This window comes from Macaca thibetana, chromosome X, assembly GCF_024542745.1.
Source record: "Macaca thibetana thibetana isolate TM-01 chromosome X, ASM2454274v1, whole genome shotgun sequence".
Lineage (NCBI taxonomy): Eukaryota > Metazoa > Chordata > Mammalia > Primates > Cercopithecidae > Macaca > Macaca thibetana.
The window spans coordinates 113,855,487-113,882,732 of NC_065598.1; the positions used below are offsets into that span (position 1 = coordinate 113,855,487).

General features: G+C 40.8%; 1 protein-coding gene across 1 annotated transcript in view; it reads left to right on the forward strand.

Moving 5' to 3' along the window:
- The window catches only part of IL13RA1 (interleukin 13 receptor subunit alpha 1), a 66,595-nt gene that overhangs the window by 3,957 nt on the left and 35,392 nt on the right, over positions 1 to 27,246 (forward strand). The window contains exons 2-5 of the mRNA XM_050776106.1: positions 9,450 to 9,589; positions 15,461 to 15,599; positions 17,722 to 17,842; positions 26,508 to 26,695. Coding sequence (XP_050632063.1) covers positions 9,450 to 9,589; positions 15,461 to 15,599; positions 17,722 to 17,842; positions 26,508 to 26,695 — 588 coding nt within the window. The remainder of the gene's footprint in view (positions 1 to 9,449; positions 9,590 to 15,460; positions 15,600 to 17,721; positions 17,843 to 26,507; positions 26,696 to 27,246) is intronic.

The window sequence follows — 27,246 nt, forward strand, 5'->3', positions numbered from 1 at the left end:
TGCCAGCTGCTGTGATTGGACAGGCGAGAGCAAAAGCTATAAGCTAAGCAAAATGCCTTCTTATTAAACAGTAGATTGTGTTAACTCTTAATTTAAATAGGATGTTGTGCTACATGACTGTACAGACTTGGGATTTGAGGTTTAGATACAGACATACTTGGGTCCTTTCCTACTCCCTTTTCTGAAGTCAGTGGTGCAATCCCCAAGAAATCGTTGAAATTCGGTGCCTAAGGGAAGCTTATCAGGTAGAAGGGATACTTGTTCTGTCTCAAAGGCCAGGGACATATATAAATTCAACAGAAAACCAAAGCAACCCTGGCCAGGCGCAGTGGCTCACGCCTGTAATCCCAGCACTTTGGGAGGCCGAGGTGGGTGGATCACTTGAGGTCAGGAGTTCGAAACCAGCCTGGCCAACATGGCGAAACCCTATCTCTACTAAAAATACAAAAATTAGCCAGGCATGGTGGTGCGCACCTGTAATCCCAGCTACTCGGGAGGCTGAGGTGGGAGAATCGCTTGAACCCAGGAGGCAGAGTTTGTAGTGATCTGAGATCACACCAGCGCACTCCAGCCTGGGTGACAGAGCGAGACTCCGTCTCAAGAAAAAAAAAAAAAAAAAAAAAAAGCAGATAGCTAACACATAGCACTTACTGCCTGTGGGCGCTGTTCTAAGCACATTGGTTGTATTAACTCATTTAATCCTCATAATAACCCTTTGCAAGAGGTTACTATTATTATCCTCATATTAGAGATAAGAAAAGTGAGAGGTTAAGTAATTTGCCTGCTGGCAAGTAGTAGAGGTGGGATATAAACTCAGGCAGTCAGGCTCCAGAGTCTGTGCTCTTAAACAGTACACTATGTTGAAGTTATCCACGAAGAGCTGTTAGAGACCTTTACGAGTAGTATAATCATCACTTATTCGTGTATATGTCTAGGCATGTTGTACACACACACAGCTCACATGTATTTGTATATATTTAAACATTTGGAGATTATATTTAAAGTTTCAGTGCCTGTATTTTTTTCAATTTTTTGCTATAAAATACACATAACATAAAATTTACCATCTTAACCATTTTTAAGTATACAGTTCAGTGTTACTAAATACATTCATAATGCTGTGCAACCATCACCACCATCCATCCCCATAACTCTTTTTATCTTGCAAAACTGAAACTCTGCACCCATTAAACAACTACTCCCCATTTTCCCCTGCGCCTAACCCCTGGCAACCACCATTCTACTTTCTGTCTCTATGATTTTGACTACTCTAAGTATCTCATATGAATGTAATGATATACTATTTGTCTTTTTTGTGACTGGCTTATTTCTGTTAGCATAATGCCCTCATGGTTCATGTTGTATCATATGTCAGAATTTTTCCTTTTTAAAAGCTGAGTAATATTCCATTGTATGCATATACCACATTTTGCTTATCCATTTATCTGTCGATGGACAGGTAGGTTGCTTCCATGTTTCAGCGATTTCACAATACTGTTATGAACTCAGGTGTAGAATATCTTTTTGAGACCCTGTTTTCACTTCTTTTGGGTATATACCCAGACATGGAATTACTGTATCATATGGTAATTCTATCTTTAACTTTTTTGAGGAACCACCATACTGTTGTCCATAGTGAAATTTTACATTTCCACCAACTGTGCACTGGGGTTCGAATTTTTCCATATCCTTGCCAACATTTATTTTCTATTTTTTGATAGTAGCCATTCTAATGGGGGTGAGGTGAAATCTCATTGTGGTTTTGGTTTGCATTTTCCTAAATATTAGTGATGATGAACACCTTCATGTGCTTATTGGCTATTTGCATATCTTTGTTGGTGAAAAATCTATTTAAGCCTTTGCCTATTTTTGAATTGAGTTTTTTTTTATTGTTGAGTTTTAGGACTCCTCTCTATATTCTGGATATTAATCCCTTATTAGATATATGATTTTCACATATTTTTCCATGCTGTGAGTCATTTTTTTTTCTGTGAATATTTTGATGCACACATTTAATTTTTTCCATGAAATCCGATTCATCAATTTTTAATTTTGTTACCTACATTGTTGGTGTCATATCCAAGAAATTGTCACTGAATCCAATGGTGTGAAGCTTTTGTCTTATGTTTTCTTCTAAAAGTTTTATAGTTTTAGTCTTACAATTTAGGTCTCTGATCCATTTTGAGTTTATTTTTTTACTTGGTATTAAGTAAGGGTCCAATTTCATTCTTTTTCATATGGATATCCAGTTTTCCCAGCATCATTTGTTGAAAAGATTGTCCGCATTGAGTGGTCTTGGCACTCTTGTCAAAAATCATTTGACCATACATGTGATGGTTTATTTCTGGACTGTCTATTCTATTACATTGATTAGTATGTCTATCTTTATGCCAGTACACACCGTTTTGATTATTGCAGCTTTGTAGTACGTTCTGAAATCAGGAGGTCTAAGTCCTACAGCTTTGTTTTTCTATTTCAAGACTGTTTGGCTATTCAGAGTTCCTTGAGGTTTCATAAGAATTTTAGGATGGATTTTTCTATTTCTGCAAAACTATGCCGTTAAGATTTTGATATGCATTGAATTGAATCCATGTATCACTTTGGATAGTATTGACATCTTAACAATATTAAGTGTTCTAATACATGAACATGGGATGTGTTTCCATATCATCTACAAACAGAGATAATTTTACACCTTATTTTAACTGGATGTCTTTTATCTCTTTTTCTTGCCTAATTGCTCTGGATGGAATTTCGAGTACTATGTTGAATAGGAGTGGTGAAAGTGGGCATCTTTGTTTCATTCCTGACCCTAAAGGAAAAGCTTTCAGTCTTTCACCATTAAGGGTGATGTTTGCTGTGGGTTTTTCATATATAACTTTTAAGTCAATTTCCTTATACTTCTAGTTTGTTGAGTGTTTTTATCATGAGAGGTAAATTTTGTCTAATGCTTTTTCTGTATCATTTGAGAAGATCAGGTAGTTTTTTTCCCCTTTATTCTGTTAATGTGGTATATTACATTGATCGAGTTTTGTATGTTAAAACATCTTTGTATTCCCGGAATAAATCCCACTTGGTCATGATCTATAATCCTTTTGATATGCCCCTATATTCACTTTACTGCTATTTTGTTGAGAATTTGTACATCAGTGTTCATAAGGCATATAGGTCTATAGTTTTCTTTTCTTGTAGCATCTTTGGCTTTGGTATCAGGTAATGCTGGCCTCGTAGAATGAGTTAGGAAGTTTGAGAAGATTTGGTATTAGTTCTTTAGATGTTTGGTAGAATTTTATCTGTGAAGCCATCAGGTCTAGGGCTTTTCTTTGTTGGGAGATTTTTTATTACTGATTCAATCTCCTTACTACTTATAGGTCTATTGAGATTTCCTATTTCTTTGTGATTTAGTATTGGTGGTTTTGTCTTTCTGGAAATGTGTCTGTTTCATCTAGGCTGTCCAATCTGTTAGTGTACCATTGTTCGTGGTACTCTCTTATAATCCTTTATATTTCTCTAGAGTCAATAGTAATGATTCTAGAGAAATACTCATTTTCATTTTTGATTTTAGTAATTTCAGTCTTCTTTCTTATTAGTCCATCTAGCTAAAGCTTTGTCCATTTTGTTGATCTTTTCAAGAAACTTTTAGTTTCATTGATTTTCTCTATTTTTCTATTCCCTTTTTCTTTTATCTCTGGTCTAATCTTCATTATTTCCTTCCTCATGATAGTTAAAGATTAGTTTGTTCTTTTTCTAGTTACGTAAGTGGTAAAGTTAAGGTTGCTGATTTGAGATCTTTCTTGTTTCTTAATATAAGTGTTTATAGCTAAAAATTTTTCTAATAGTACTGCTTTCACTGCATCATCTAAATTTTAAATGTTTATATTTACGCCTTTCATCAAATTTGGGAAGTTATCATCCATTCTTCTTTCTTTCTTTTTCTTTTTTCTTCTTCTTTTTTTTTTTTTTTTTTTTTTTTTTTTAATTTTGAGACAGAGTCTCACTCTGTCACCCAGGCTGGAGTGCAGTGGTGTGATCTCAGCTCACTGCAACCTCTGCCTCCCGGGTTCAAGCAATTCTCCTGCCTCAGCCACCCAAGTAGCTGGGATTACAGATGTGCACCACCACACTCAGCTAATTTTTGTATTCTTAGTAGAACTGGGGTATTGCCATGTAGGCTAGGCTGGTTTTGAACTCCTGGACCCAGGCGATCTGCCTGCCTTGGCCTCCCCAAGTGCTGGGATGAGCCACCACACCTGGCTCATTATTTTTTCAAGTATTCTTTCTTTCCTTTTCTCTTTCTTCTCCTGGAACCGCCATAATGCGTACATTGGTCTGCTGATAGTATACCACAGGTCTCTTAGACTCTGTTCACTTTTCTTCAATCTTTTTTTCTTTCTGTTCCTCGGACTCAATAATTTTTATTGCCCTAATTTCAAGTTTATTGATTCTTTCTTCTGCCTGCTCAAATCTACCTTTGATTCTTTTTAGTGAATTTTTCATTTCAGTTGTTGTGCTTTTCTGCTCCAGAGTTTCTTTTCGGTCTCTTTTTAGGTTTTCTGTCTCTTTATTGGTATTTTCATTTTGCTTACATATCATTTTCTTGACTCTCTCCACATCTTCCTTTAGTTCTGTGAACATCTGAAGATATTTGTTTCAGAATCTTTCTTTAATGTATTTGCCATCAGATCTTTTTCAGGGACAGGTTTGGTGTTGTTTAACTTTTTTTCTTTGAATGGGCCATAGTTTCCTGGTTTGTTTGTTTGTGTGTTTGTTTTTTTGTCTGCCTTGTGATTTTTTGTTAAAAACTGGACATTTAAATCTGGTTTCTCTGGAAACCAGATTCCCCCCTTCCCCCAGGATTTGCTGTTTTTTGTTATTGTTTTATGTATTGTTTTTATTTTTTTGATTATTGTAGGCTGTGTGTTGAGCATCAACCTGAAGTGTAAACTTAGTCTTCTCAGGTTTTTTTCTGGGCTTTCCCTGAGCATGTGTGGTCACTTTCTATTTTTCTCTGTATATGTAGTTTTGTTTCATTTTGTTTTGTTTTGTTTTGTTTCTGAGACTTAGTCTCGCTCTGTTGCCCAGGCTAGAGTGCAGTGGTGTGATCATAGCTCACTGTAACCTCGAATCCCTGGGCTCAAGTGATCCTCCCACTTCAGTCTCCTGAGGAGCTGGAACTACAGATTCATGCCACCACACCTAGCTAATTTAAACAAACAAACCAAAAAATTGTTTTGGTAGAGATGGGATCTTGCAGTGTTGCCAGGGCTGGTCTTTGACTGCTGGCCTCAAGTAATCCTCCTGCCTTGGCCTACCAAAGTGCTGGAATTATAGGCGTGAGTCACCATGCCCAGCCTCTGTCGTCATTTTAGAATTTCTAATCTTTAATGCCTGGCTCCCAAAAGTGGAAAAGGAGAAAAATGAGGTGACAAGGGAAGAGCGCCATTCTTTTACATCTTCTGGAAATCACTTTAGCTAGATAGGGAGGGCTTGCAACAATGGGGATAGGTGCAACCACAGTGGCTGCCAGCCTCTTTGTCTGTACCTCTGTGATCAGAAGCAGCAATCAGTAATCAGAATACAAATCCCTGATATTTGGAGGACAGAGTACTTTTGCCCACAGAGCCCACAAGCTGTGGGCAGAGGGCTCCAGGAACATGTGCACAGCTGCCTGCCATCGGGTTGGGGATGAAGGATGGGCAGCTACTACTGTGTAAAAGCTGACATTGATTGAAATTTATTGCAATTTGTTGTTCAAGCGTTTCCTTGGAGATTGCAAGCCTTCAATATAAGTGTTTCCTAATATAACTCTGCAGTCTTCCAAAATTGTTACATCAAACAGATTCTGCCACTACCATTGTTATCTAGGTGAGGAGACAGATGTCTGGTACTTCCTACTCTTGCCATATTCCCAGAATCCATGTGTGTGTGTGTTTAAAGTGTAGGAAGTAGAAAAATCAAAAGATATGGAGGGAACCGGAAGAGAAAAAGAAAAGGATAGCAGATAGCTCCAAGAAGCCCAAAATGCAAACTAGTTAGAAGATCTGACCAAAGGACACTTCAAAACAGATGGGAAAATATTAATCCCATTTAAAAGGTTGAATATAGGGCAGGCTATTGTTTTATTTCAAAACTGAGGTTAAAGTAGGTTTTAAGAGGTTTTAAATTACCTTGAAAATTGGAGTACAATTGAAATGAACCACAAATAGGTATATTTTTATTATCAGGGCTTTAATATTTGTGTGGGAGTGGGAGGTAGGCGGGTAGGGAGAGCACTGGAAGTGCTAAACTAGGTATGTTGGATGTGTGTCTGGGAACTGCAGAATAAGGCAGATAATCCTACAGTAAATAGTGGTCTCCAGTAGGAACAATGTTTTTATTAGAGGCTCTCTACCTGACAAATGATTTGTCTTCAAAAATATCATTGATATGGTGTTAGAAAGGCCAAAATGGAAAGTCATACATGCTTTTAATCACTTAACATCCTAACTATAGCTCTGTTGCCTGAGCCATTGGTGCTTCCTGGTACTAGCTCAGTTTTAATGCAGTGCAATAGGAATTCTTTGCTTCCACAAGGCCTTATCCTGCTGTGGGCTGCTCCTTCTCACAGTTGGACCTTGGGAAAAGCTGTTGATAGTAGAGTTAGAAGAGGGAATGATTTTTTTTTAATTTCAAATTTTATTATAGATTAGAGAGTACATGTGCAGATTTGCTACATGGGTAAACTGCATGATGCTGAGACTTGGGGTCCCAACTATCTGATCACTCAGGCTGTAACCATAGTACCCAACAGGTGGTTCTTTGGCCCCCAAACCCACCTCCCTCCCTCCCCTGTCTAGTGATCCCCAGTGTCTGTTGTTTCCATCTTTATGATCATGTGTATTCAGTGTTTAACACCCACTTATAAGTGAGAACATGCGGTATTTGGTTTTCTATTCTTGCATTAAATCACTTAGGATAAAGGCCTCCAGCTCCATCCATGTTGCTGCAAAGGGCATGGTTTCATTCTTTTTGTGGCTGCATAGTATTCCATGATGTATATGTGCCACATTATCTTTATCCAATCCACTGTTGGTGGGCCCTTAGGTTAATTCCGTGTCCTTGCTTTTGTGAATAGTGCCGCAGTGAACATACAGGTGCATGTGTCTTTATGATAGAATGAGTTATTTTCCTTTGGGTATATATCAGCTAATGGAATTGTTGGGCTGAATGGTAGTTCTATTTTAAGTCCTTTTTTTTTTTTTTTTTTTTGAGACAGAGTCTTGCTCTGTTGCTCAGGCTGGCATGCAGTGGTGCGATCTTGGCTCACTGCAACCTCCACCTCCTGGGTTCAAGTGATTCTTATGCCACAGCCCCCTGAGTTTCTGGTATTACAGGTGTACACCACCATGCCTGGCTAATTTTTGTGTTTTTAGTAGAGGTGGGGTTTTGTTATGTTGTCCAGGCTGGTCCCGAGCTCACGATCTCAAGTGATCTGCCCGCCTCAGCCTCCCAAAGTGCTGGGATTATAGGCGTAAACCACCGTGCCCGGCCTATTTTAAGTTCTTTGAGAAATCTCTAAACTGCTTTCCACAGTGGTGGAACCTGTTTGCATTTCCACCAACAGGGTATAAGCATTCCCTGTTTTCTACAGCCTCGTCAACATCTGTTTTCTGACTTTTAAATAATCACCAGGGAATGAATGTTGAGGGTCAAGGGCCTTTGTAGACTGCTGACCAAGTCACTGCTATGAGAAAACTCAACTACAGAGTGCCTGTGAGTTTGATGTTTTGGGACAAGTGGAATTTTTTGCTCAGTTAGAGAGGAAGGTAACAGTATAAATATTGCTGATTATGTAACAGGCCCAATGCACTCCAAAGTATTAGTGCATAGAGTACAAGATTTAACTCTTATCATTTGGTAAATTACTATTACTATAATCCTTAAGTAATTAATAATGATTCCGTTCATCACTTTAGAAAATTTGGGGGAATTATTTTCAAATAACTTTAATAAACTTCTATGTTGAAATAATTTTTGGTTGACAGAAAAGTTGCAAAGGTAGGACAGAGAAGTTGCAAAGGTAGGACAGAGGGTTCCTGCACACCCATCACCCAGTTTCTGGGGGATGATTTTGATAGTCTTGGTCTCAGGAGAAGTTCTCAGGAAAGTTTAAAATTATGTTTCACAGTTCCTCCTGTTTCTCTTCCCTCTTCAGATTAGTCAAAGCTCTAGCTCTAGCTGTTTAGTGTCAGACCTCAGGGGAACAAGGGCTGCTAAGTCTCTTTCTCAGTACTTCTTTGGAAAAAGCTATAAAAAAACAATTACCAGGTCATGTTAGCAAGCAGAATTAAAGATGAGCTTCTTAAACTTACTTATAGAACTGCTGAGATTTTGAACAATCTGTTTTTTGTTGTTGTTGTCATTGTTTTTGAGACCCTGTCTTGCTCTGTCACCCAGGCTAGAATGCAGTGGCATGATCTTGGCTCACTGCAGCCTCAAACTCCCGGGCTCAAGTCATTCTTTTGCTTCAGCCCCCCAGTACCTGGGACTATAGGCATGTACCAGCATGCTTGGCTAACTTTTGTAACTTTTTTTGTATAGACGGGATTTTGCTATGTTGCCTGGGCTGGTCTCAAACTCCTGGGCTCAAGCCACTTGGTCTCCCAAAGTGCCAGGATTACAGGTGTGAGCCACCGTGCCCAGCCTGAACAGTCTGTGTTGAGTGAGGTGTGTATCCCAAGGTTAGGGAACCCCAAATTCCTGGAAGAGGACAACTTGGAAATATTAGTATTTAAGAATATCACTCTTTTCTATGAAAGTGGTTAAGAATGTGACCTTGGGGCCACACTTTTCAAGTGACAGTCCCAGCTCTGCCTCATTTACTGTAACCATGGTATATGGAACAAATGACTTCACGTGCCTGTTGCCTTAGTTGCCTCATCTTTAACATGAGGCCAGTAGGCTGGGCGTGGTGGCTCACACCTGTAATCCCAGCACTTTGGGAGGCCGAGGCGGGTGGATCACTTGAGCTCAGGAGTTCGAGACCAGCCTAGCCAGCATGGTGAAAACCCATCTCTACTAAAATTACAAAAATTAGCCAGGCGTGGTGGCGTGTGCCTGTAGTACCAGTAACAGGCTAGATGAATCACTTCACCCCAGGAGGCAGAGGCTGCAGTGAGCTGAGATCGTGCCACTGCATTCCAGCCTGGGTTACAGAGTAAGATTCTATCTCAAACAACAACAACAACAAAAAAACATGAGGCTAATACTAGTCCCTATCTCAAAGATTGTTGTGAGGATTAAATGGATTAATATGTGTAGAATATTTAGAATAGTCCCTGGCCCAGTATATGTTAGATATTGTTAACTCAGCTATTACTATCTTGCCCTCCAGAACTTGGGAGAATTATTAAGCAAACCATTAAAAATACTGTTGATAAATTCATTTTTTTTGTCCTTGATTTGAACAGAAACTCAACCACCTGTGACAAATTTGAGTGTCTCTGTTGAAAACCTCTGCACAGTAATATGGACATGGAATCCACCCGAGGGAGCCAGCCCAAATTGTAGTCTATGGTATTTTAGTCATTTTGGCGACAAACAAGATAAGGTAAGTTTTCTGCAACATGTTACATTGATGAGGTAAAGTGAACACTATGAATTGGAGCCAAGAATAAGCCAAATTCTAATCTTATATCAAAGTGGAAATTATATTTTAGGGTGTGTTTAAATTTCAGTTGGAGAAATTACAGAAGCAACTATTGACACAAGTGAACACTTAAAAATATTTCCTAATTGTTTGACAATTAAATGCAATTGAGATTGCTTTGACAGGAAATATTAGATATCTTTTTCTCCGGAAATATTAGATATCTTTTTCTCTAAGGTACTGAATAAATAATTACGTTATTGTTAAAATTTGTTCCTGTGTTCCTGTCTGTAGCTATATCGCCTTGTATCTCTATAACACTTAATTTTTCAGGGAATTTTTACATGTACCATCTTGCTAATCACATGGACAAATAGCTATAAAAGCACTATGTGGCGTAAAAGTAAATGGCCATATGGAAAGTGAAAAAGTAAGATGTCAGTGGCAGGTGTGTTTGAATAGAGGGTTCCATAATGCCTGAGGAAAAAGGAGGAAGAATTTCAAGATTTCTAGTCAACTGATATAAGTGAATTTTTGTTAATAGGTTTGGATAATTTCAGGTTCTTTATGATAATCTTATTCAACTGTTTTTTTTTTTTTTTTTTTAATGTTTTCATACCTTCTTTCAGTGTGTATGTGTTTGTTGCAGGGTGGCGACGGCGAGGGGGTTGGGTGTTTGGGGTTGAGTTTGTCCGGGATTTTGAGTAGGCAGAATGAGAAGTTATTAGCAACAGTGCTTTGCGTTGGTGAATTGTAGAAGCACCAAGTTCAGGCAGCTTTGGTGGCAGGAAGAGTCAGGAGAACTAGCTTCTGGTTGGCACTGTCACTCTTAACTGACTCTATAGCCCGGGATAAAGTGCTTAACCTCTCTGAGCCTTTGTTTCCTTACGTATAAAGTATGGCTTTACTCGTTTCCCTGGCTTGCCGGAACACAGAAAATAATGTATATAAAAGTTTAATAGTCAGGATGGAACATGCTCTTCGTCTGGAGGGAAATTTGCTATCTGCCTTCCTCTCCCTTGGCTTGCTGAGGTATTACTTATGGCTTAGGCGTTAATTGATGAAGAATTGAGGCTTGTCAGAAGTATTTGCATTTTAAAAGAGGTCTTCTAAATGTGGAAGCCAATGATACTACCAGCAGTGAGACTGGAGTTCACCTTTACATACTGTTGGCTTCCTCTTGTTCCTCCTAAGGAAGGGCCTTAGGCATTTGGAGTCTTAGTGGTGATTTTTGGTAATTGAGCCTTGAGAAATTCAGAGAGAGACCCTAAACGCCTCTGGATGTAAACCCTATAATCACCCAAGTGTCTAACTGAAACCCTGAGGAGAGGTTGCTTTTCAGGTCCCTTTTTCTTAAGTTGTCAAGGATCAATCAGGTAGCCAGGCTGGTATTCTAGCCTAGAAATCGGGCTATTTCCTTAGTGTATGTACAGAAATTTAGAGTTAAATGTAATTTTAGGAGACAGTAGAATCAGATAGAATTGTGCTTGAAATTTTATCTCTTCCCCTTTCAAGCTGTTTGATTTTGGGCAAATCACTTAACCTCTCTGAGCTCCCATTTTCTTGTTTGTAAAATATGGGGTTGTTGGGGGCAGGGTGGGTAATAATAGTACCTACTGAATATGGATGGCATGTGCGTTAAAGGAGATGAGGTTTGTAATGCACCTGACGCAGAGTTAGTGCTAGGTAATTGTTAGCTTTTATTATTGTTACTGTTGTTAGGTTGAGCCATGTGAAATTACCACTTTTATGGATCAAAATGGTTGAATGTTGTCAGTATTATTTGGTTCAGCCTAATATTATCATTTAATCTTGTTTCTTCCATTTTACCCCTGAAGAAACCAGATAGAGACCAAAAAGGGGGACCTCTGCCTAAGGCCAGCTCATTTATTTTAGCCATTTGACAGCATTGATGGCCATCAGTCCTACAGTTGTGATGAACACAGATTATTCCTTCCAATCAGTGATAGGAGATATCCTGTCTGGACCTTTTTCAAGTTTATCATCCTGAGGCTGAAAATGAATGGCAGAAGTAATTTTCCTCTCCTCTTTCTGTTCTTTGGGTACAGCATTAGCATCATGGGGCCAAACTGAGGTATATTTATCCCTGAGGCATATTGAAGTGATGACATTATGATAGTTCGTACATTAGGGGGCTTAGGAAAGTGTTCAAAGGTCCCAAGTTGCTAAATGAGATAAACTCTTGAGGTCATTTTCAATCTTAAGATTGGAGGCTCATCAAGTTGAGAGACAGGGATTTGCAGAGGATCTTTGAAAAAGAAAAGATTAGTGTAAATGGCTGCCCTCCACCATTTTTAAAGTAATGTCTAATAGTTCCTCAGCTGGCAAGTAGAAGGAGGATCTGGCATCAGATTTTAGATATCTTTCATCACTAAGAAATGGGCAAGTCCCATTAGGCAAATGAAAAGGCCAGGCATCCAAATAGGAAGATGCTGAAGCTAATTCCCTTTCTTTTTGAGAAAGGAATTCTGGAGTTGAGAGAGGTGCAGTCCAGCCAAGTGAACATCGGTCTGGGGAGATCAGTTCAGGACTCTTGCCTTGGTTTTTGATAAATTTTAAAAGAGAACCAGATTCCCTACACGGTGGAGCATAACGTCATACAGCAGCTACCAGTGGGAATGATTCACCAAAGCCAAAAGTCACGTGGGAGCCATCACACATACCTCATCAAGATTCGATGGAAGGGCTGGGCGTGGTGGCTCATGCCTGTAATCCCAGCACTTTGGGAGGCCGAGTTGGGTGGATCACCTGAGGTCAGGAGTTCAAGACCAGCCTGGCCAACATGGTGAAACCCCCTCTCTACTAAAAATACAAAAATTAGCCGGGCGTGGTGGTGTGCACCTGTAATCCCAACTACTTGGGAGGCCAAGGCAGGAGAATCGCTTGAACCCAGGGGGCAGTGGTTACAGTGAGCCGAGATCATGCCACTGTACTCTAGCCTGGGCAACAGAGCAAGACTCTGTCTCAAAAAAAAAAAAAAATCTAATGGAAGGAATTTAGGAATTTAGTTTCTTGTGTGATACAGAGAGGTATGCTTGACTTGGCAGTTGTTAATAATCTGGGTTCCTACTATATTAGTGCCAATTTAATATTGTTTACCTTGAACTTTGAAAGAAATTTTAAAAAATTATTATTTGAAAAAATTTTCCCTCTACTGTCCCTTTTCTGTGTTATTATTCATATGCCTAAAGCATAAGGTTCAGATTTAGATACTAAGGCATTTTAAAATTTTTTATGTTATTTTATTTTGAAATGGAGTCTGCTCTGTTGCCCAGGCTGGAGTGTAGTGGTGTGATCTCAGCTCACTGCAACCTCTGTCTCCAGAGTTCAAGCAATTCTTGTGCCTTAGCCTCCCAAATATAGCTGGAACTACAGGTGCATGCCACCACGACCAGCTAATGTTTTTGTATTTTTAGTAGAGATAGGGTTTTGCTGTGTTGGCCAGGCTGGTCTCAAACTCCTGACCTTAGGTGATCCTGACCTCAGGTGACCTTGGCCTCCCAAAGTGCTGGGATTACAGGTGTGACCCACCACGCCTGGCCACTAAGGCATTTTTTAAATTAAAAATTCCGTTGTGATAATTTTTGTGTATTAAAACTCTGTAACCCTCTAACTGGAACAGTGTCCATTATAATATGAAAACTGGGATTATTTTCATGATGATTCTAATTTGACTATATTTGACTGTACAGTCTAATTTGACATTTGACTGTGCATTTTCCCCTGGTGTCTTCAAAGGGCAAATATAGCTTCCAAACAAGAATTGCCATGGATCCTTGGATAAAGGTGGCTTCTTCAGAGATATATAGGACTTGCGCTTAGTAAAATTGTGAGGTTGGTAAAATTTGTATTCGAAGCTTTCCTGCCACCATTACCATGATCCTGGAGGCAGGTCTTCAGCTTCACATACTCGGAAACCTCATTTCCTCAGCACACATGCATCTCTCAAGGGCTAATTTTTTACTTTGTTGTGAAAATGGTAATGATAATGGTGAAGCAGTCTAGGAAGATTTCTGTCAGCATAACTGGTGCATTTCATCCCTGTCAGCAGAGCCTATATAGGAGGCCAAATGTTAAGTAGATTTCTTGGTGAGGAATCAGAAATTAGTTGTAAAAACGTACTCGTCTAAGAATAGCTGGAGGCCCTACTGAGGGTAAACAGCTTTGCCAGTGGGACAGAAAAATTCAATGTCCACATTCCTGTGTCACCCCCTTTTTCTTCCCTGTCAGGATTTTGCTCACAGACATTTCTTTTTCTGTTCTTCCAGGGCTGACCAACTCCCTTTTCAGAGTGCTGTCTTGACTGGACCTAAGAACTATTCTGGTTCTATAAAGTGATTTTGTTTTTGTGTCCTTGCTATGATTTATTCATTGTTGACTTGCTAGTTACTTCTCAGAGGCCATCCATATGTCCTGGTTTTGGGGGTATCTCACAGTTGCCCTCATGCTCAGCTGGCAGCAGGCATGTGACATGGCAGAATAGCTCTTTACGGTAGTAGATAGAACTAACTGTAGCAAATTTTCCCCTTCATGGCCATCAACATGTAGATGAAATAGTATCTCTGACTTGAGTCAGAAGCTATTGCAAAACAGGAAATGCTCTCCTTGGAGCTCTGATTAAAAGCAGCTCCATTCTTAATTATTCCAACTCTGTCAATTTGGGAAATGTTTGTTTCCCAGACAGCCCATTAATCTCATTATTCTAAGTCATAGTAACCAGGCTGGTGATTTATGTCTCTATGATGTCTACAAATTGGCTTCCTATGGTTCCACAAAGCATATCTACTTTTCAGAATGAGAATGTATATACTCAGCACGTATAGCAGTGTTTGAAATTTATACATATATATGAGGTAGTCAAAATAGTCAAACAGTAGACAAAGAGGTTTAATGAAAAGTCTCTCTTCAGCCGTCAGGTCCCCCTCCTTTACTTCCTTACCCAGAAGTAACCATGATTACTGGATTTTTATTTTTTGAGACAGGGTCTCACTGCATTGTCCAGGCTAGAGTGCAATGCTGCAATCTTGGCTCACTGCAGCCTCCCCCACCGGGCTCAAGTGATCCTCCCACCTCAGCCCCATGAGTAACTGGGACTACAGGCATGAGCCACCATGCCTGGCCAATATTTTTTTTTGTACAGATGGGGTTTTGCCATGTTGTCCAGGCTGGTCTCAAACTCCTGGGCTTAAGCGATCTGCCTGCCTAAGCCTCCCAAAGTACTGGGATTACAGGCGTGAGCCACTGAGCCTGGCATGATTCCTGGATTCTTAAAGCATTCCTTTTTTACCTTAATTTTCATGGTACAGTGCATCTACTTCTAAGTGAATTTTGATAATCATACTGTGTTTCCTTTAGAATTGTCTTTAGAGAGTTGATATGTTAGCATTGTAGATTTATAGGTAAATTTCATGTTTATACCTTTAAAATGTGGGAAATTATTTTATCTACACCAGGGTTTCTCAATGGTGACACTACTGACATTTGGTGAAGGGTTTGTTGTAGGAGGAGGGGGGCTGTCGTGTGCATTGTAGGATGTTTAGCAGCATCCTTGACCTCTACTTACTAGACGCCGGTAACCTCCCCCTCCCAAGTTAGGACAATAAAAAATGTTCAATATTGCCAAATGTCCCTGAGAGTGGCAGGGAGAACAAAATCGCCCCCAATGGAGAATCACTGATCTATACCATTTGAGGACTTTTTTAATTAGAAAAACAAAAAACAAACAAAAACCAACACATTTGGACATGTAATGTTTCATTATTTAAGTGTGTGTTTGCTGAAGCAATGCCTTTTACAATTTTCTAACCTTAGAAACTAGCTCCAGAAACTCGTCGTTCAAAAGAAGTGCCCCTGAATGAGAAGATTTGTCTGCAAGTGGGGTCCCAGTGTAGCACCAATGAAAGTGAGAAGCCTAGCATTTTGGTTGAAAAATGCATCTCGCCCCCTGAAGGTAACAACTGAAAGCACTATCTCTTGGTGTTTAGAGAATAAATCCAAATACTCCAATGCTTTTGTGCATCGTTCATTAATTCATTCAATTCTCAAACATTTTCTGAGTCTAATAAGTGCCAGGCATTATACTAGGTGCTAGCAGCTCAATGAAAATATGAGTATGTCTCTGTCTTGAAGAAGCTTACAAACAACTTGAATAACAATACCTAATAGTTATATAAAATTTAATAATTTAAAAAATGATATACACATGCACGTGTATGCATGTGCACATGAGCGCACGCGCGCGCGCACACACACACCTCCCTTAGGTCGAGACTCACAAGCTTATCTTGGGAAGTGAGTAAGGCATGTATTATTACCCTGATCCATTTTATGAGGAAGAAAGGAATTGAGTGACTTGCTATATGTCTTCACATTTCAGTCCCAGTGCTTTCAAAATGAAAAACAAAATACTGTCTTACCCATTATATGTGATAATTAGTTTGATATGCAGGATATATTTGGGAAAAGGTGTTTAAAGAGAAAAATAGTATGCTGGCCTGGCTCCAATACAAGTCTAGACAAGATAATACAAGACAACCCTAGGAAAAGCTGTCAAGTAGTGAGGATGATCATTGTTCCCCAATCCCACCTCACCCAGTGTCCTTCTGGCTCTTATGTTACATACAGGGAGTAGCATATACTGATTAAGTGCAGGGCTACCAGAAACCAACTGTCTAAGTCCCAGCTCTGCCAGCTATTAACTGTGTAACCTTGGGCAAATGTCTTAGCCCCTCTGCACCTTAGTTTCCTCATCTGTAAACTGGGCATGATGATGGTATCTCTGGATGCAGTGGCTCACGCCTGTAATCCCAGCACTTTGGGAGGCCAAGGCGGGCGAATCACCTAAGATCAGGAGTTTGAGACCAGCCTAGTCAACATGGAGAAAAAAATAATAATTAGCCAGGTGTGGTGGCGCACACTTATAGTCCCAGCTACTCAGGAGGCTGAGGCAGGAGAATTGCTTGAACCCGGGAAGTGGAGGTTGAAGTGAGCCAGTGAGCCAAGATCGCACGACTCCACTCCGGTCTGGGTGACAGAACAAGACTCTGTCTCAAAAAATAATAATTATTATACTATGCTATGACATAAAATGATTGATGATGGCTCAGCGTAGTACCCCTTCAAGGATCATGAGGGATAACAGATTTACGTTTTAAACAGAGGTGTTTAATTTAAAGACATTATACCTTAACTAAAATGGCTTTGTAAAGATAGAGATTTTAGGTCAGAAAGATACTAGGGCTGTTAAAGTCATGACACGTAAGAGGCAACTACTAAGAGTTAAGTTAGGCTTACCTTTGCCCGGAATTGCTTTAAGAGGAATGTTTGTTTATTTATTTATTTAGAGACAGAGTCTCATTCTGTCACCCAGGCTGGAGTGCAGTGGCAAGATCTCGGCTCACTGCAACCTCCACCCCCCCGGTTTAAGCAATTCTTGTGCCTCAGCCTCCCGAGTAGCTGGGACTACAGGTGTGTGCCACCATACCCGGCTATTTTTTTGTATTTTTAGTAGAGACAGGGTTTCGCCAATTTGGCCAGGCTGTTGAACTCCTGACCTCAAATGATCCACCCTTGTTGGCCTTCCAAAATGCTGGGAATACAGGCGTGAGCCATCCTGCCTGGCTGAATGTTTCTTTAAAAAAAAAAAAAAGTGTCAGTATTGACCAAAAGACAGAAAGTTAAATTGTACCTCAATAATTTTTTTAAGGCAGATGTAGACATAAGGGTTGTTTGTATATCCACATTCATTTAGGAATTGTGTGGATATTGTCTATGATTGAAATAGTTTTTGATCTTTTATCTCTCCCTCCAGTTACGGGTATTACTTAGGGTCCCTCAGGGATAGGGAAGATGTTTTCTTTGTATCAGGAGGTAAGAGAGAAGGTTGTGAACAAATTAGATTTGGGTTTCCTCCATCCTGGGTGACTTCTGGGTAAAATGGGGTGAAAGATGAAGAGTTTGCTTTCTGACGAAGCAGCATGAAGCACTCTCATCATCCCCCATGCCAAAGAGTGATTCGCTACTTTGCATTACAAGGAAAGAAGGGTCTTAAACTCTTGGCCTGGATATTGTAGGTGATCCTGAGTCCGCTGTGACTGAGCTTCAATGCATTTGGCACAACCTGAGCTACATGAAGTGTTCTTGGCTCCCTGGAAGGAATACCAGTCCCGACACTAACTATACTCTCTACTATTGGTGAGTATGTACAGTACAATTACCGGAAGACTGATTGTGTTGGGAGCCTTTGGATCCAACCTAGTTAAAAAAAAGAACGGTCTATTTTTTTCTGCAAACCCAACAAGATGGACAATTTGCTTCAATGAAAAATGCATCTGCCTTTGGTGTCTACTTTTTAAATAAACTTTCTATTTTCAAGTATAGATCCTATATATTACCAGAAAAAATGTACAGAGAGATCCCATATACCCTTCACTCAGTTTCTCCCAGTGGTAACATCTTGTGTAACTATAGTGCATTATCAAAACCAGAAAGTTGGCATTGGTACAATCCGAAAACCTCCGTCCTATTTCAACAGTTTTACATGCACTCGTGTGTGTGTATATGTATAGTTGTATGCAGTTTTATCACATGTGAAGATATACAATGGTTCCATCACCATGAGGAGTTGCCCTTTTGTAGCCACACTCACCTTCATCTTTTTTTTTTTTTTTAATTGAGACGGAGTCTCGCTCTGTCTCCCAGGCTGTAGTGCAGTGGCACGATCTCAGCTTACTGCAAGCTCCGCCTCCCAGGTTCATGCCATTCTTCTGCCTCAGCCTCCCAAGTAGCTGGGACTACAGGCGCCCGCCACCATGCCTGGCTAATTTTTTGTATTTTTAGTAGAGACAGGGTTTCACCGTGTTAGCCAGGATGGTCTCGATCTCTTGACCTTGTAATCCACCCGTCTCGGCCTCCCAAAGTGCTGGGATTACAGGAGTGAGCCACCGCGCCCAGCCTCACCTCCATCTTAAACCATCTCTCCTTGTACACCCCTCTCCCCCAATCCTGTAACCTCTGGCAACCACTAATCTGTTCTCCATCTCTTTAATTTTATTATTTCAAGAATGTTACTGAAATGGAATCCTATAGTACATAACCACTTAAGACTGGTTTAAAAAAAAAAAAACTCAGCGTAATACCCTGGAGATCTGTACAAGTAGTTGTATATCAAGAGGCCACTCCTTTTTATAGCTCAGTAGTATTCCATGATATGGATGTACCAGTTTTTTAAACCATTCATTCATTAAAGGATATCTCAGTTGTTTCCAGTGTTTTGCTATTATGAATAAAGCTACTGTAAATATTCACATACAGATTTTTATATGAACATAACTTTTCATTTCTCTGGAATAAATGCCCAAGAGTGCAATTGCTGGGTCATGTAGTAATTGTGTATTTAGTTTTTCTTAAAAAATGCCGAACTATTTTCTGAAGAAGCTAGTTCACCTTACATTTCCACTAGCAATGTATGAGTTATTGATATCTACTTTTAAAAAGGAAAGTGATATCATGTCTGGGGTCAAAAAGTAGTTTGTTTGTTTGTTTGTTTATGTTTTTGAGATAGAGTCTTGCTCTGTCACCCAGGCTGGAGTGCAGTGGTGCGATCTCAGCTCACCTCTGTCTCCTGGGTTCAAGTGATTCTCCTGCCTCAGCCTCCCAAGCAGCTGGAATTACATGCATGCACCACCATGCCTGGCTAATTTTTGTATTTTTAGTAGAAACAAGGTTTCAACATGTTGGCCAGGCTGGTCTCAAATCCCTGACCTCAAGTGATCTGCCCATCTCGGCCTCCCAAAGTGCTGGGATTACAGGTGTGAGCCACCACACCCAGCCTCAAAAAGTAGTTTAGCTTCCTGCAAAATAACTTTGATATTTTGATATTTGATACTTCAGTATTTGGTATTTGTGACTGTATCTACTCCAAAGTTTCTTAAATTTCTAAGTTAGTCTTCCATCATTCCCTTTAGAGCCTAGAATTATTAGCAACAGAACAAGGAAGAAAGACCAGGTTAATCCAATTTAATTCAGTAAACTTTTATTTAGAACACTTTGTGGATAAACCACTGAATGCACAACAGAGACAAGAAACATATCTCTTCTCTCCTAAAGCTTAAACTATAGAGAAGATAGTGCCTGATACAGTGACCTGCATTAAATTAAAGAAGACAGTGTATACTGAAGGCTGTTGCAGAGGGATAGATTCCTGTGGGAAGTTAGGTTGAAGCTTGGGTTGGTGGTTGAGGGGAGGTGGATGGGTGGATGGAGAGGGGACTGGGAGGCTTTGATGAAGGAGGCAGACTGCCCAGATGGGGAAGTTTCTCTGAGGCTGGCCTCTGAGGAAGAGCGTTTTGAGAAATGGAGATATTTAATCATTGTGATATCAGGGTGGAGAAGGGGAGACCTAGCATAGGCAGTCTGCCTCCACATGGCCTTGTTCCCTGACTGTCATTTGTTAAGACTGCTTCTGAGAGAATGGGATGTGGAGGGCCATGTCCAAGACTTGTGAAGCTACTGGATAGACATGGCCTTTCATGCTAGAGTGTCTGCTTTGCCTGATGACATGATGGAAAGCATTTTTGATACATTAAAACACTCATGGCTATACCATGGAATAGAATGCAAAACACACACACACACACACACACACACACACACACACACTTTTGGATGAAAACCTCCAAAGTTGCCCCAGGATTCACATCCGCACTCCTCCCTGGTGGAAGGATCCTCCTGGCAAAGTTGGGAAGTCCTGAAGGTGGAGCCAGAAGTTCTGTGTGGTTGTGTCTGAAGTCTGTTTCTTTTTTTCCCCCTGATGTAAATCTCATTTGAGGTTTTGTAGTTTCACCTGCTCACTCTTGATACCTGTTGTTTCTCCTTTACTGAAAACCCTTCAGTGGCTCCCTGGTGGCTTTAGGTTAAAGTCCAAACTCTCCAGCATGACAGACAAATTGCTTTATGACCGACCTGGCCCCTGTCAACCTCTCCAGACTCGGTTGCATGTGCCTCCACGCACCCCCACCCCTCTTGCAGCCTACCGTTTGCCCACAGCAAACTTCTTTCAGTTCCTCAGACTGCTTTCTTCAAATACTCAAACAGAACACTAGATTTCAAACAGAATATTCACACAGAATAGTGGAAACATTCTGCATCCTCTTGTAGCCCAGGCCTTTCCTTTCCACTTGGATGCTTCTTATTTGTCTTTATCTTTATTTCAGCCCAGACACCATTTCCTCTCCAGAAAGCCTGCCTTGACCTCTCAAGTCTAGACATGTGCCCCTTCCTCTTGTCCCACGGCACCTTGCAATTTCTTGTGTCATACTACCTAGCACATTGTGTTGTCATTTCCTGTTACTTGGTGGTAACCTGCCAGGCTTCAGTTTCTCTTGAGAGCAGGAGCTGTGTCTTGTTTCTCCTGGTGCCTGATATTTAGTAGGTATTCTATAAACAAGTTGTGAATGTTTGGTAGGATCCCAAGCTAGAGAAGATTTCAGTGATGACTTACGAGGTATAAGCAACTGAGGAGTATTATCGTTCATGAATAAAAAGAGAGAAGGATTGAGTAGATCCAGATCCCTAAAGAATTGCTAAGAAGGGGCCAAAAAACTAAACCTTACTAAGAAGGAGTAGCCTGGCTATTGATGTTGCAGTAAAGTTTAGGGAAAGCTGTTACACAAGCTTTTAAGATGTCTTGTGAGTTGGTAGCATCCATGTGTTTATTATGCTATTAACCCCTGTTGTTTTCCCTGGAGTCATTATTGGTAAAACCACAGGGAAAACCTTTAAAGAATCTATGTCTATATAAGGGGCTGGAAAAGAAGGGAAGAAGTCTTAAAACTGTATCTCATTCCATGGCAGACTGGGTAGGAAATTATCCCAGCTATTAGAATCAGGGTGCCACTGGAGGCAGATGGTGGCCTAGTCCTTGGGGTTCTTCTAAGACAAAAATAGGGAAGTGCCTTGGGAATATAGTAGCGAAAACACAGTCTCAATGCAAATTGTTAAAAGAATGTTTCCTCTGGGTGAATGAATTACAAAAAAAACGACTGACCAATTTGAAAAAGCATTCCTCTTCCTCTGGGCTGAAGCAGGCTGTCACCAAAGCTGAGAGCAGATGGTACTTGGGCTGGCTTTCAGCCCTCAGTTGATGTCTTTTTGCAGGGAACAATCTGTATAGCCACTGGAGGTGGCTCAAGCCACAATCCCAAGATAGTGGTGGGTCACTAGCATCCAAGGGAGGCAGGTATCAAGGATCCTACTTTTTTTTTTTTTTGGTGATAGGGTCTTGCTCTGTTGCCCAGGCTGAAGTACAGTTGGTGTGATCATTGCTCACTGCAGCTTCAACCTTCTAGGCCCAAGCCATTCCCCCACGTCAGCCTCCTGAGTAGCTGGGATCACAGGTGTGTACCACTGTACCCAGCTAATTTTTGTGTTTTTTGTAGAGATGGGGTTTTGCCATGTTGCCCAGATTGCTCTCAAACTCCTGGGCTCAAGCCTGCCTCGGCCTCCCAAAGTGCTGGGATTACAGGCGTGAGCCACCGCACCTGGCCTACTTCTTGTCATACACAGTCCCAGAGCTGGTCATCAGCAGCGGCTCTTTCTGTAAGTGTAGTTCTGTGCCATCCAGTATAGGAGCCACTGGCTACATGTGGCTAGTTACGTTTTAATTTAAATTAATTAAAATTGAATCAAATTAAAACTTCAGTTGCATAGTCTCACCAGCCACTTTCACAAGTGATGAGTGGCTCTTGTATTGGACAGCACAGATAGCAACCATTTCCATAATGCCAGAAAGTTCTGTTGGATGGTGCTGGTATAGGTTCTGTATCTTATCCCCTTACCACCTCACAGCTTATTCTTTCTGGGCCACACTGCTTGGGTTGAAATCCTGGCTCTCTTCCTTACTTTAGTGTGATTTTGGGTAAGTCCCTTCTCTCTCAGCCTTAGTTTTATAATCTGGGAAATGGAGATAGTAATAATAGTGCCTGCTTCTTAAGGTTATTGTGAGGGCCAGTGTTTAGAGCCATGACTAGCTGCTAGCATATGTAAAGTAAGCACTCAATCCATGATAGCTCTTATTACCATTGGCTGGGCGTGGTGGCTCACTCCTGTAATCCCAGCACTTTGGGAGGCCGAGGCGGGTGGATCACGAGTTCAGGAGATTGAGACTATCCTGGCTAACATAGTGAAACCCTGTCTCTACTAAAAATACAAAAAAAATTAGCCAGGTGTGTGGTGGTGGGCACCTGTAGTCTCAGCTACTCAGGAGGCTGAGGCAGGAGAATGGCGTGAACCTGGGAGGCAGAGCTTGCAGTGAGCCGAGATCGCGCCACTGCACTCCAGCCTGGGCGACAGAGCAAGACTCCATCTCAAAACAACAACAACAACAACAACAACAACTAATTATTATTGTTATTCATCTCCACTCCCTTGCAGTTGCAGTCAGTACACAGTGCTGGCCTCTTCCCCTGTCTCACAGAATTGGTACCTAACCCATACTCCCTTCTTTCTTGCTCTCCTCTAGATAGATCCTTTCTAATCAAAACCACAAAAGAAAGGGAGTCAAGACACAGTGCCCATTAGCAAGCACCAGAAATGGTTGCTTATGCAGGGACCAGTATAAATCACATCAAACAAACTGCCAGAAACTGTTTTCCCTAACCCCCAACCAGAAAATATACAGTCTCTCTTTGTAGGTTTTTTTTTTTTTTTTTTTTTTTTTTGGAGACAGAGTCTCATTTTATCGCCCAGGCTGGAGTGCAGTGGTACGATCTCGGCTCACTGCAGCCTCCGCCTCCCGAGTTCCAGTGATTCTCCTGAGTAGCTGGGATTACAGGCGCGTGCCACCACACCTGGCTAATTTTTGTATTTTCATTAGAGACAGGGTTTTACCATGTTGGCCAGGCTGGTCTTGAACTCCTGACCTCAAGTGATCCACCCGCCTGGGCCTCCTAAAGTGCTGGGATTACAGGCGTGACCCGTGACGCCTGGCCTGGAGTCATTTTTTGAAATCAAAATAATTCATTGCAGCCCTAGAGCAATGACTTGTGTTCCTGCAGGGACAGTCTGGCATTGAACAGACCCTAGCCTGAAGAGCTGCAGACTAGTCATACCAATGAATTTTAGGGAATGTTTTTTACCACATTAATCATCTTCTGAGTTGGGAAAATAGTCTTTAATTTGTCAGTTTCCTTCTCATAGCTGCAGTGTGACTCTGCAGATGAATTCAGTATATAAATTTTAACAGGAATCACCTGCTGTTTTAGGTTAATGTTTCACAAGCATTCAAGAAATGTTATCTATTCAGAACCAGTATTTTCCCTTCTATAACTATTTCTAAATTACAACCAAATTGTTTTAAAATTTCATATCTGAGATCCATGAGCATATGCAGAATACTCAGGGTGCAGAAATGAAAAAGGGATCAAGAAGATTGTGCATTCGAGGAGTTCCTTTCATCATTAAAAAACAATTTTACACATGGCTTTCTTTAGTTATGTAAGAAAAATGTCATTAAATTTCTTCAGTTTCTGTTTTTGGCCGTGGGCGGGAAACATTCCAGGACTGTCTGATCCAAAAACTAGTCATGACAACAACTTCATTTTTACAACACTGTTTTCTTCATAAACCAGAGGGAGCTGCAACTAGGGGGAAAAGCTCATGTACTACCTTTTGAAGGAAAAAAGCATTTTCTATATTGAAGCATTTCTTTGTGCTGCCTTTGAAGGAATAAATACATTAGCTCTGAGTTTTTTTGTTTTTTGTTTTTTAAACTGACTTGCAGCAGAATCTCCTGGAGAATTGCTGTTCAAATACTGGTTCCTAGGTCCTGGCAAAACCTTCTAAATCAGACTCTCTGGGAGAAGGTTTGAGGAACCTGCATCTTAAAGTAGTACAGAGGATTCTGAGTAACAGGTTAGGGATTTGGGACTCTTTACTCTTAGTTCATTTTTCTTAAAATCGTCTTCCTTTTCTGCAAAACCTTTGTGCAACTCCCTTTGTGGCTGATGATGTAAGACTTGACTCTTGTCTTCTGCCAGTTACTATAAAACAGTTCTCTGATAGCCTAGATTAAAAAAAAAAAGTGTAATAAACACATTGTCTGCCTGTGCTGGGCTAGATGCTGATGATCTTTGGGGAAAGGTATGTGTAGAGGAGAAATGGTAAATAAGGTATCTACAATACTGCTTATGGAAGACAGTTAAAGCCACACAGTGGAGTGAGACACTTAGAAAGCCATTGTGTTTTAGAACATTGACCTGGCAGTGATTGGAGGGCACGAATAATGAAGGTCAGGGAGGTCAATCTGAAGAAGCAATGGAGCCTGTAGTCATTAGGGTGTGAATCTCAGGGTGTGGGCAATGGGAGTATCATAGAAGACGAGGATCCAGGAAGCTTTGCAAAGGAAGAAAGAACAGAATTTGGTGATAAAATACAGGGAACAGAGGTGGGGGGAAAGGTGATTTTAATTTAAATTATCTAATCTAGGAGCCCAAAGAAAATGAGCTCTGACTGATGGAAATGGGAAGGTTGGAAGAAAAAACAGTTTGGTGGGGAAGAGGGTGCATGATGTGTTTTGGACGCTGGATTTGAGGCAACGGTAGAACACTCAAATTGGAGCAGTTGGAAATCTGAGATTAGTTCTGAGGTGAGATGTCAGGATTAGGAATTCCCAGCATAGAAACTGTAGTCAGGATTAGGAATTCCCAGCATAGAAACTGTAGTCGAGGGATAGGAGAGTGATAAACTGGAGGTGAGTGAATGAGGGAGTCAGAAAGAGAGAAGAATGTGAGTAGTCCTCCTACTCCCTCTCTGCTGGAAGAGGGAGGAGGGAGTGGAACAAGCCAAGAAATAAGGAAGGAGCAGGGCAGAGGGACCAGAGGAGGAATCATAGAATTCAGCAGATAGGCATTTTCAGGAAGCATGAAACTTCTAATCCCAGCCTTAGAATGTCTTCTCTTATACAGAAGAAATAGGCCTCCTGTAGTCTCCATAGCTGCTGATAGTACCAGTGTTCATCAAAAAGGAACAATCTAGGCTGGGCGCAGGGGCTCACGCCTGTAATCCCAGCACTTTGGGAGGCCAAAGCGGTGGATCACTTGAGGTCAGGAGTTTGAGACCAGCCTGGCCAACATGGTGAACCCCTGTCTCCACTAAAAATAAAAAAATTAGCCGGACGTAGCAGTGCGTGCCTGTAATCCCAGCTACTCAGGAGGCCGAGGCATGAGAATCACTGGAACTCCGGAGGCAGAGGCTGCAGTCAGCTGAGATTGTGCCACTGCACTCCAGCCTGGGCAGACAGAGTAAGACTCTGTCTCAATAAATACATACATAAATAAATAAATAAATAAATAAATAAATAAATAAATAAATAAAACAGAAAACAGTCTTTTCTTCCTAGCATATGAAATGAGTCACATTGTAAAATAGGGTTGTTTATTTTTAAAGTTATCTTGCCTATTGCGAATATTGCTTTTCATGGACATCTTTAGTCATTAAAAAGAATTCTGCCTTTTTTTTTGTGGGTCTCACTGTGTCACCCAGGCTGGAGTGCAGTGGTGCAATCTCAGTTCACTGCAACCTCTGCCTCCCAGGTTCAAGAGATTCTCCTTCCTCAGCCTCCTGAATAGCTGGGATTACAGGTGCCTGCCACCACACCTGGCTAATTGTTATATTTTTGGTAGAGACAGGGTTTCACCATGTTGGCAAGGCTGGTTTCCAACTCCTGACCTCAAGTGGTCCGCCTGCCTCGGCCTCCAAAAGTGCTGGGATTATAGGTGTGAGCTACTGCGCCCAGCCTGCTCTTATTTCTTGAATACCTTGTTGAATATAATGCAGAAGATTGTCTCATTTTTTCTCGTAGGCACAGAAGCCTGGAAAAAATTCGTCAATGTGAAGAGATCTATAAAGAAGGCCAATACTTTGGTTGTTCCTTTGATCTGACCAAAGTGAAGGATTCCAGTTTTGAACAACACAGTGTGCAAATAATGGTCAAGGATTATGCAGGAAAAATTAAACCATCCTTCAATATAGTGCCTTTAACTTCCCGTGGTAAGTTTTAGAAGTCCTCTAAAACAATATGGATAAAAAGTGTGTTATATCTTTTGCACAATCAATACAAATAATAGAAAACGATGATTTTGGATTTAAGATCTTCTGAAACAAGGGACTATATTGATGTATAACTTTCTTTGATAGATCCTTTTTAAAGAAGCAAACTTGGAAGTTCTTTTTATTGAACACATGTGCCAGATGCTTTATCCTTGTTTACTTATGAGTACACTGAGAGTTAGAACAGTTAGTTGTAGAATCAACATTGGAATTGTCTCAGTTCATTGTTTGTTTCGTATTTTCTGGTATTCTGTTGTTTATAACAGAATACCAGAAACCGGGTAATTTATCAAAAAAAAGGAATTTATTTCTTACAGTTCTGGAGACAGGGAAGTGGAAGGTCAAGGGGCCAAATCTGGTGAGTGCCTTCTTGTTTGTGGGGACTTTCTGCAAAGTCCCAAGGCTGCACAGGGCATCACATGGTGAGGGAGTTGAGCATGCTAGCTCAGGTCTCTCTTCCTCTTCGTATGCATCCACCAGTCCCACTCCCA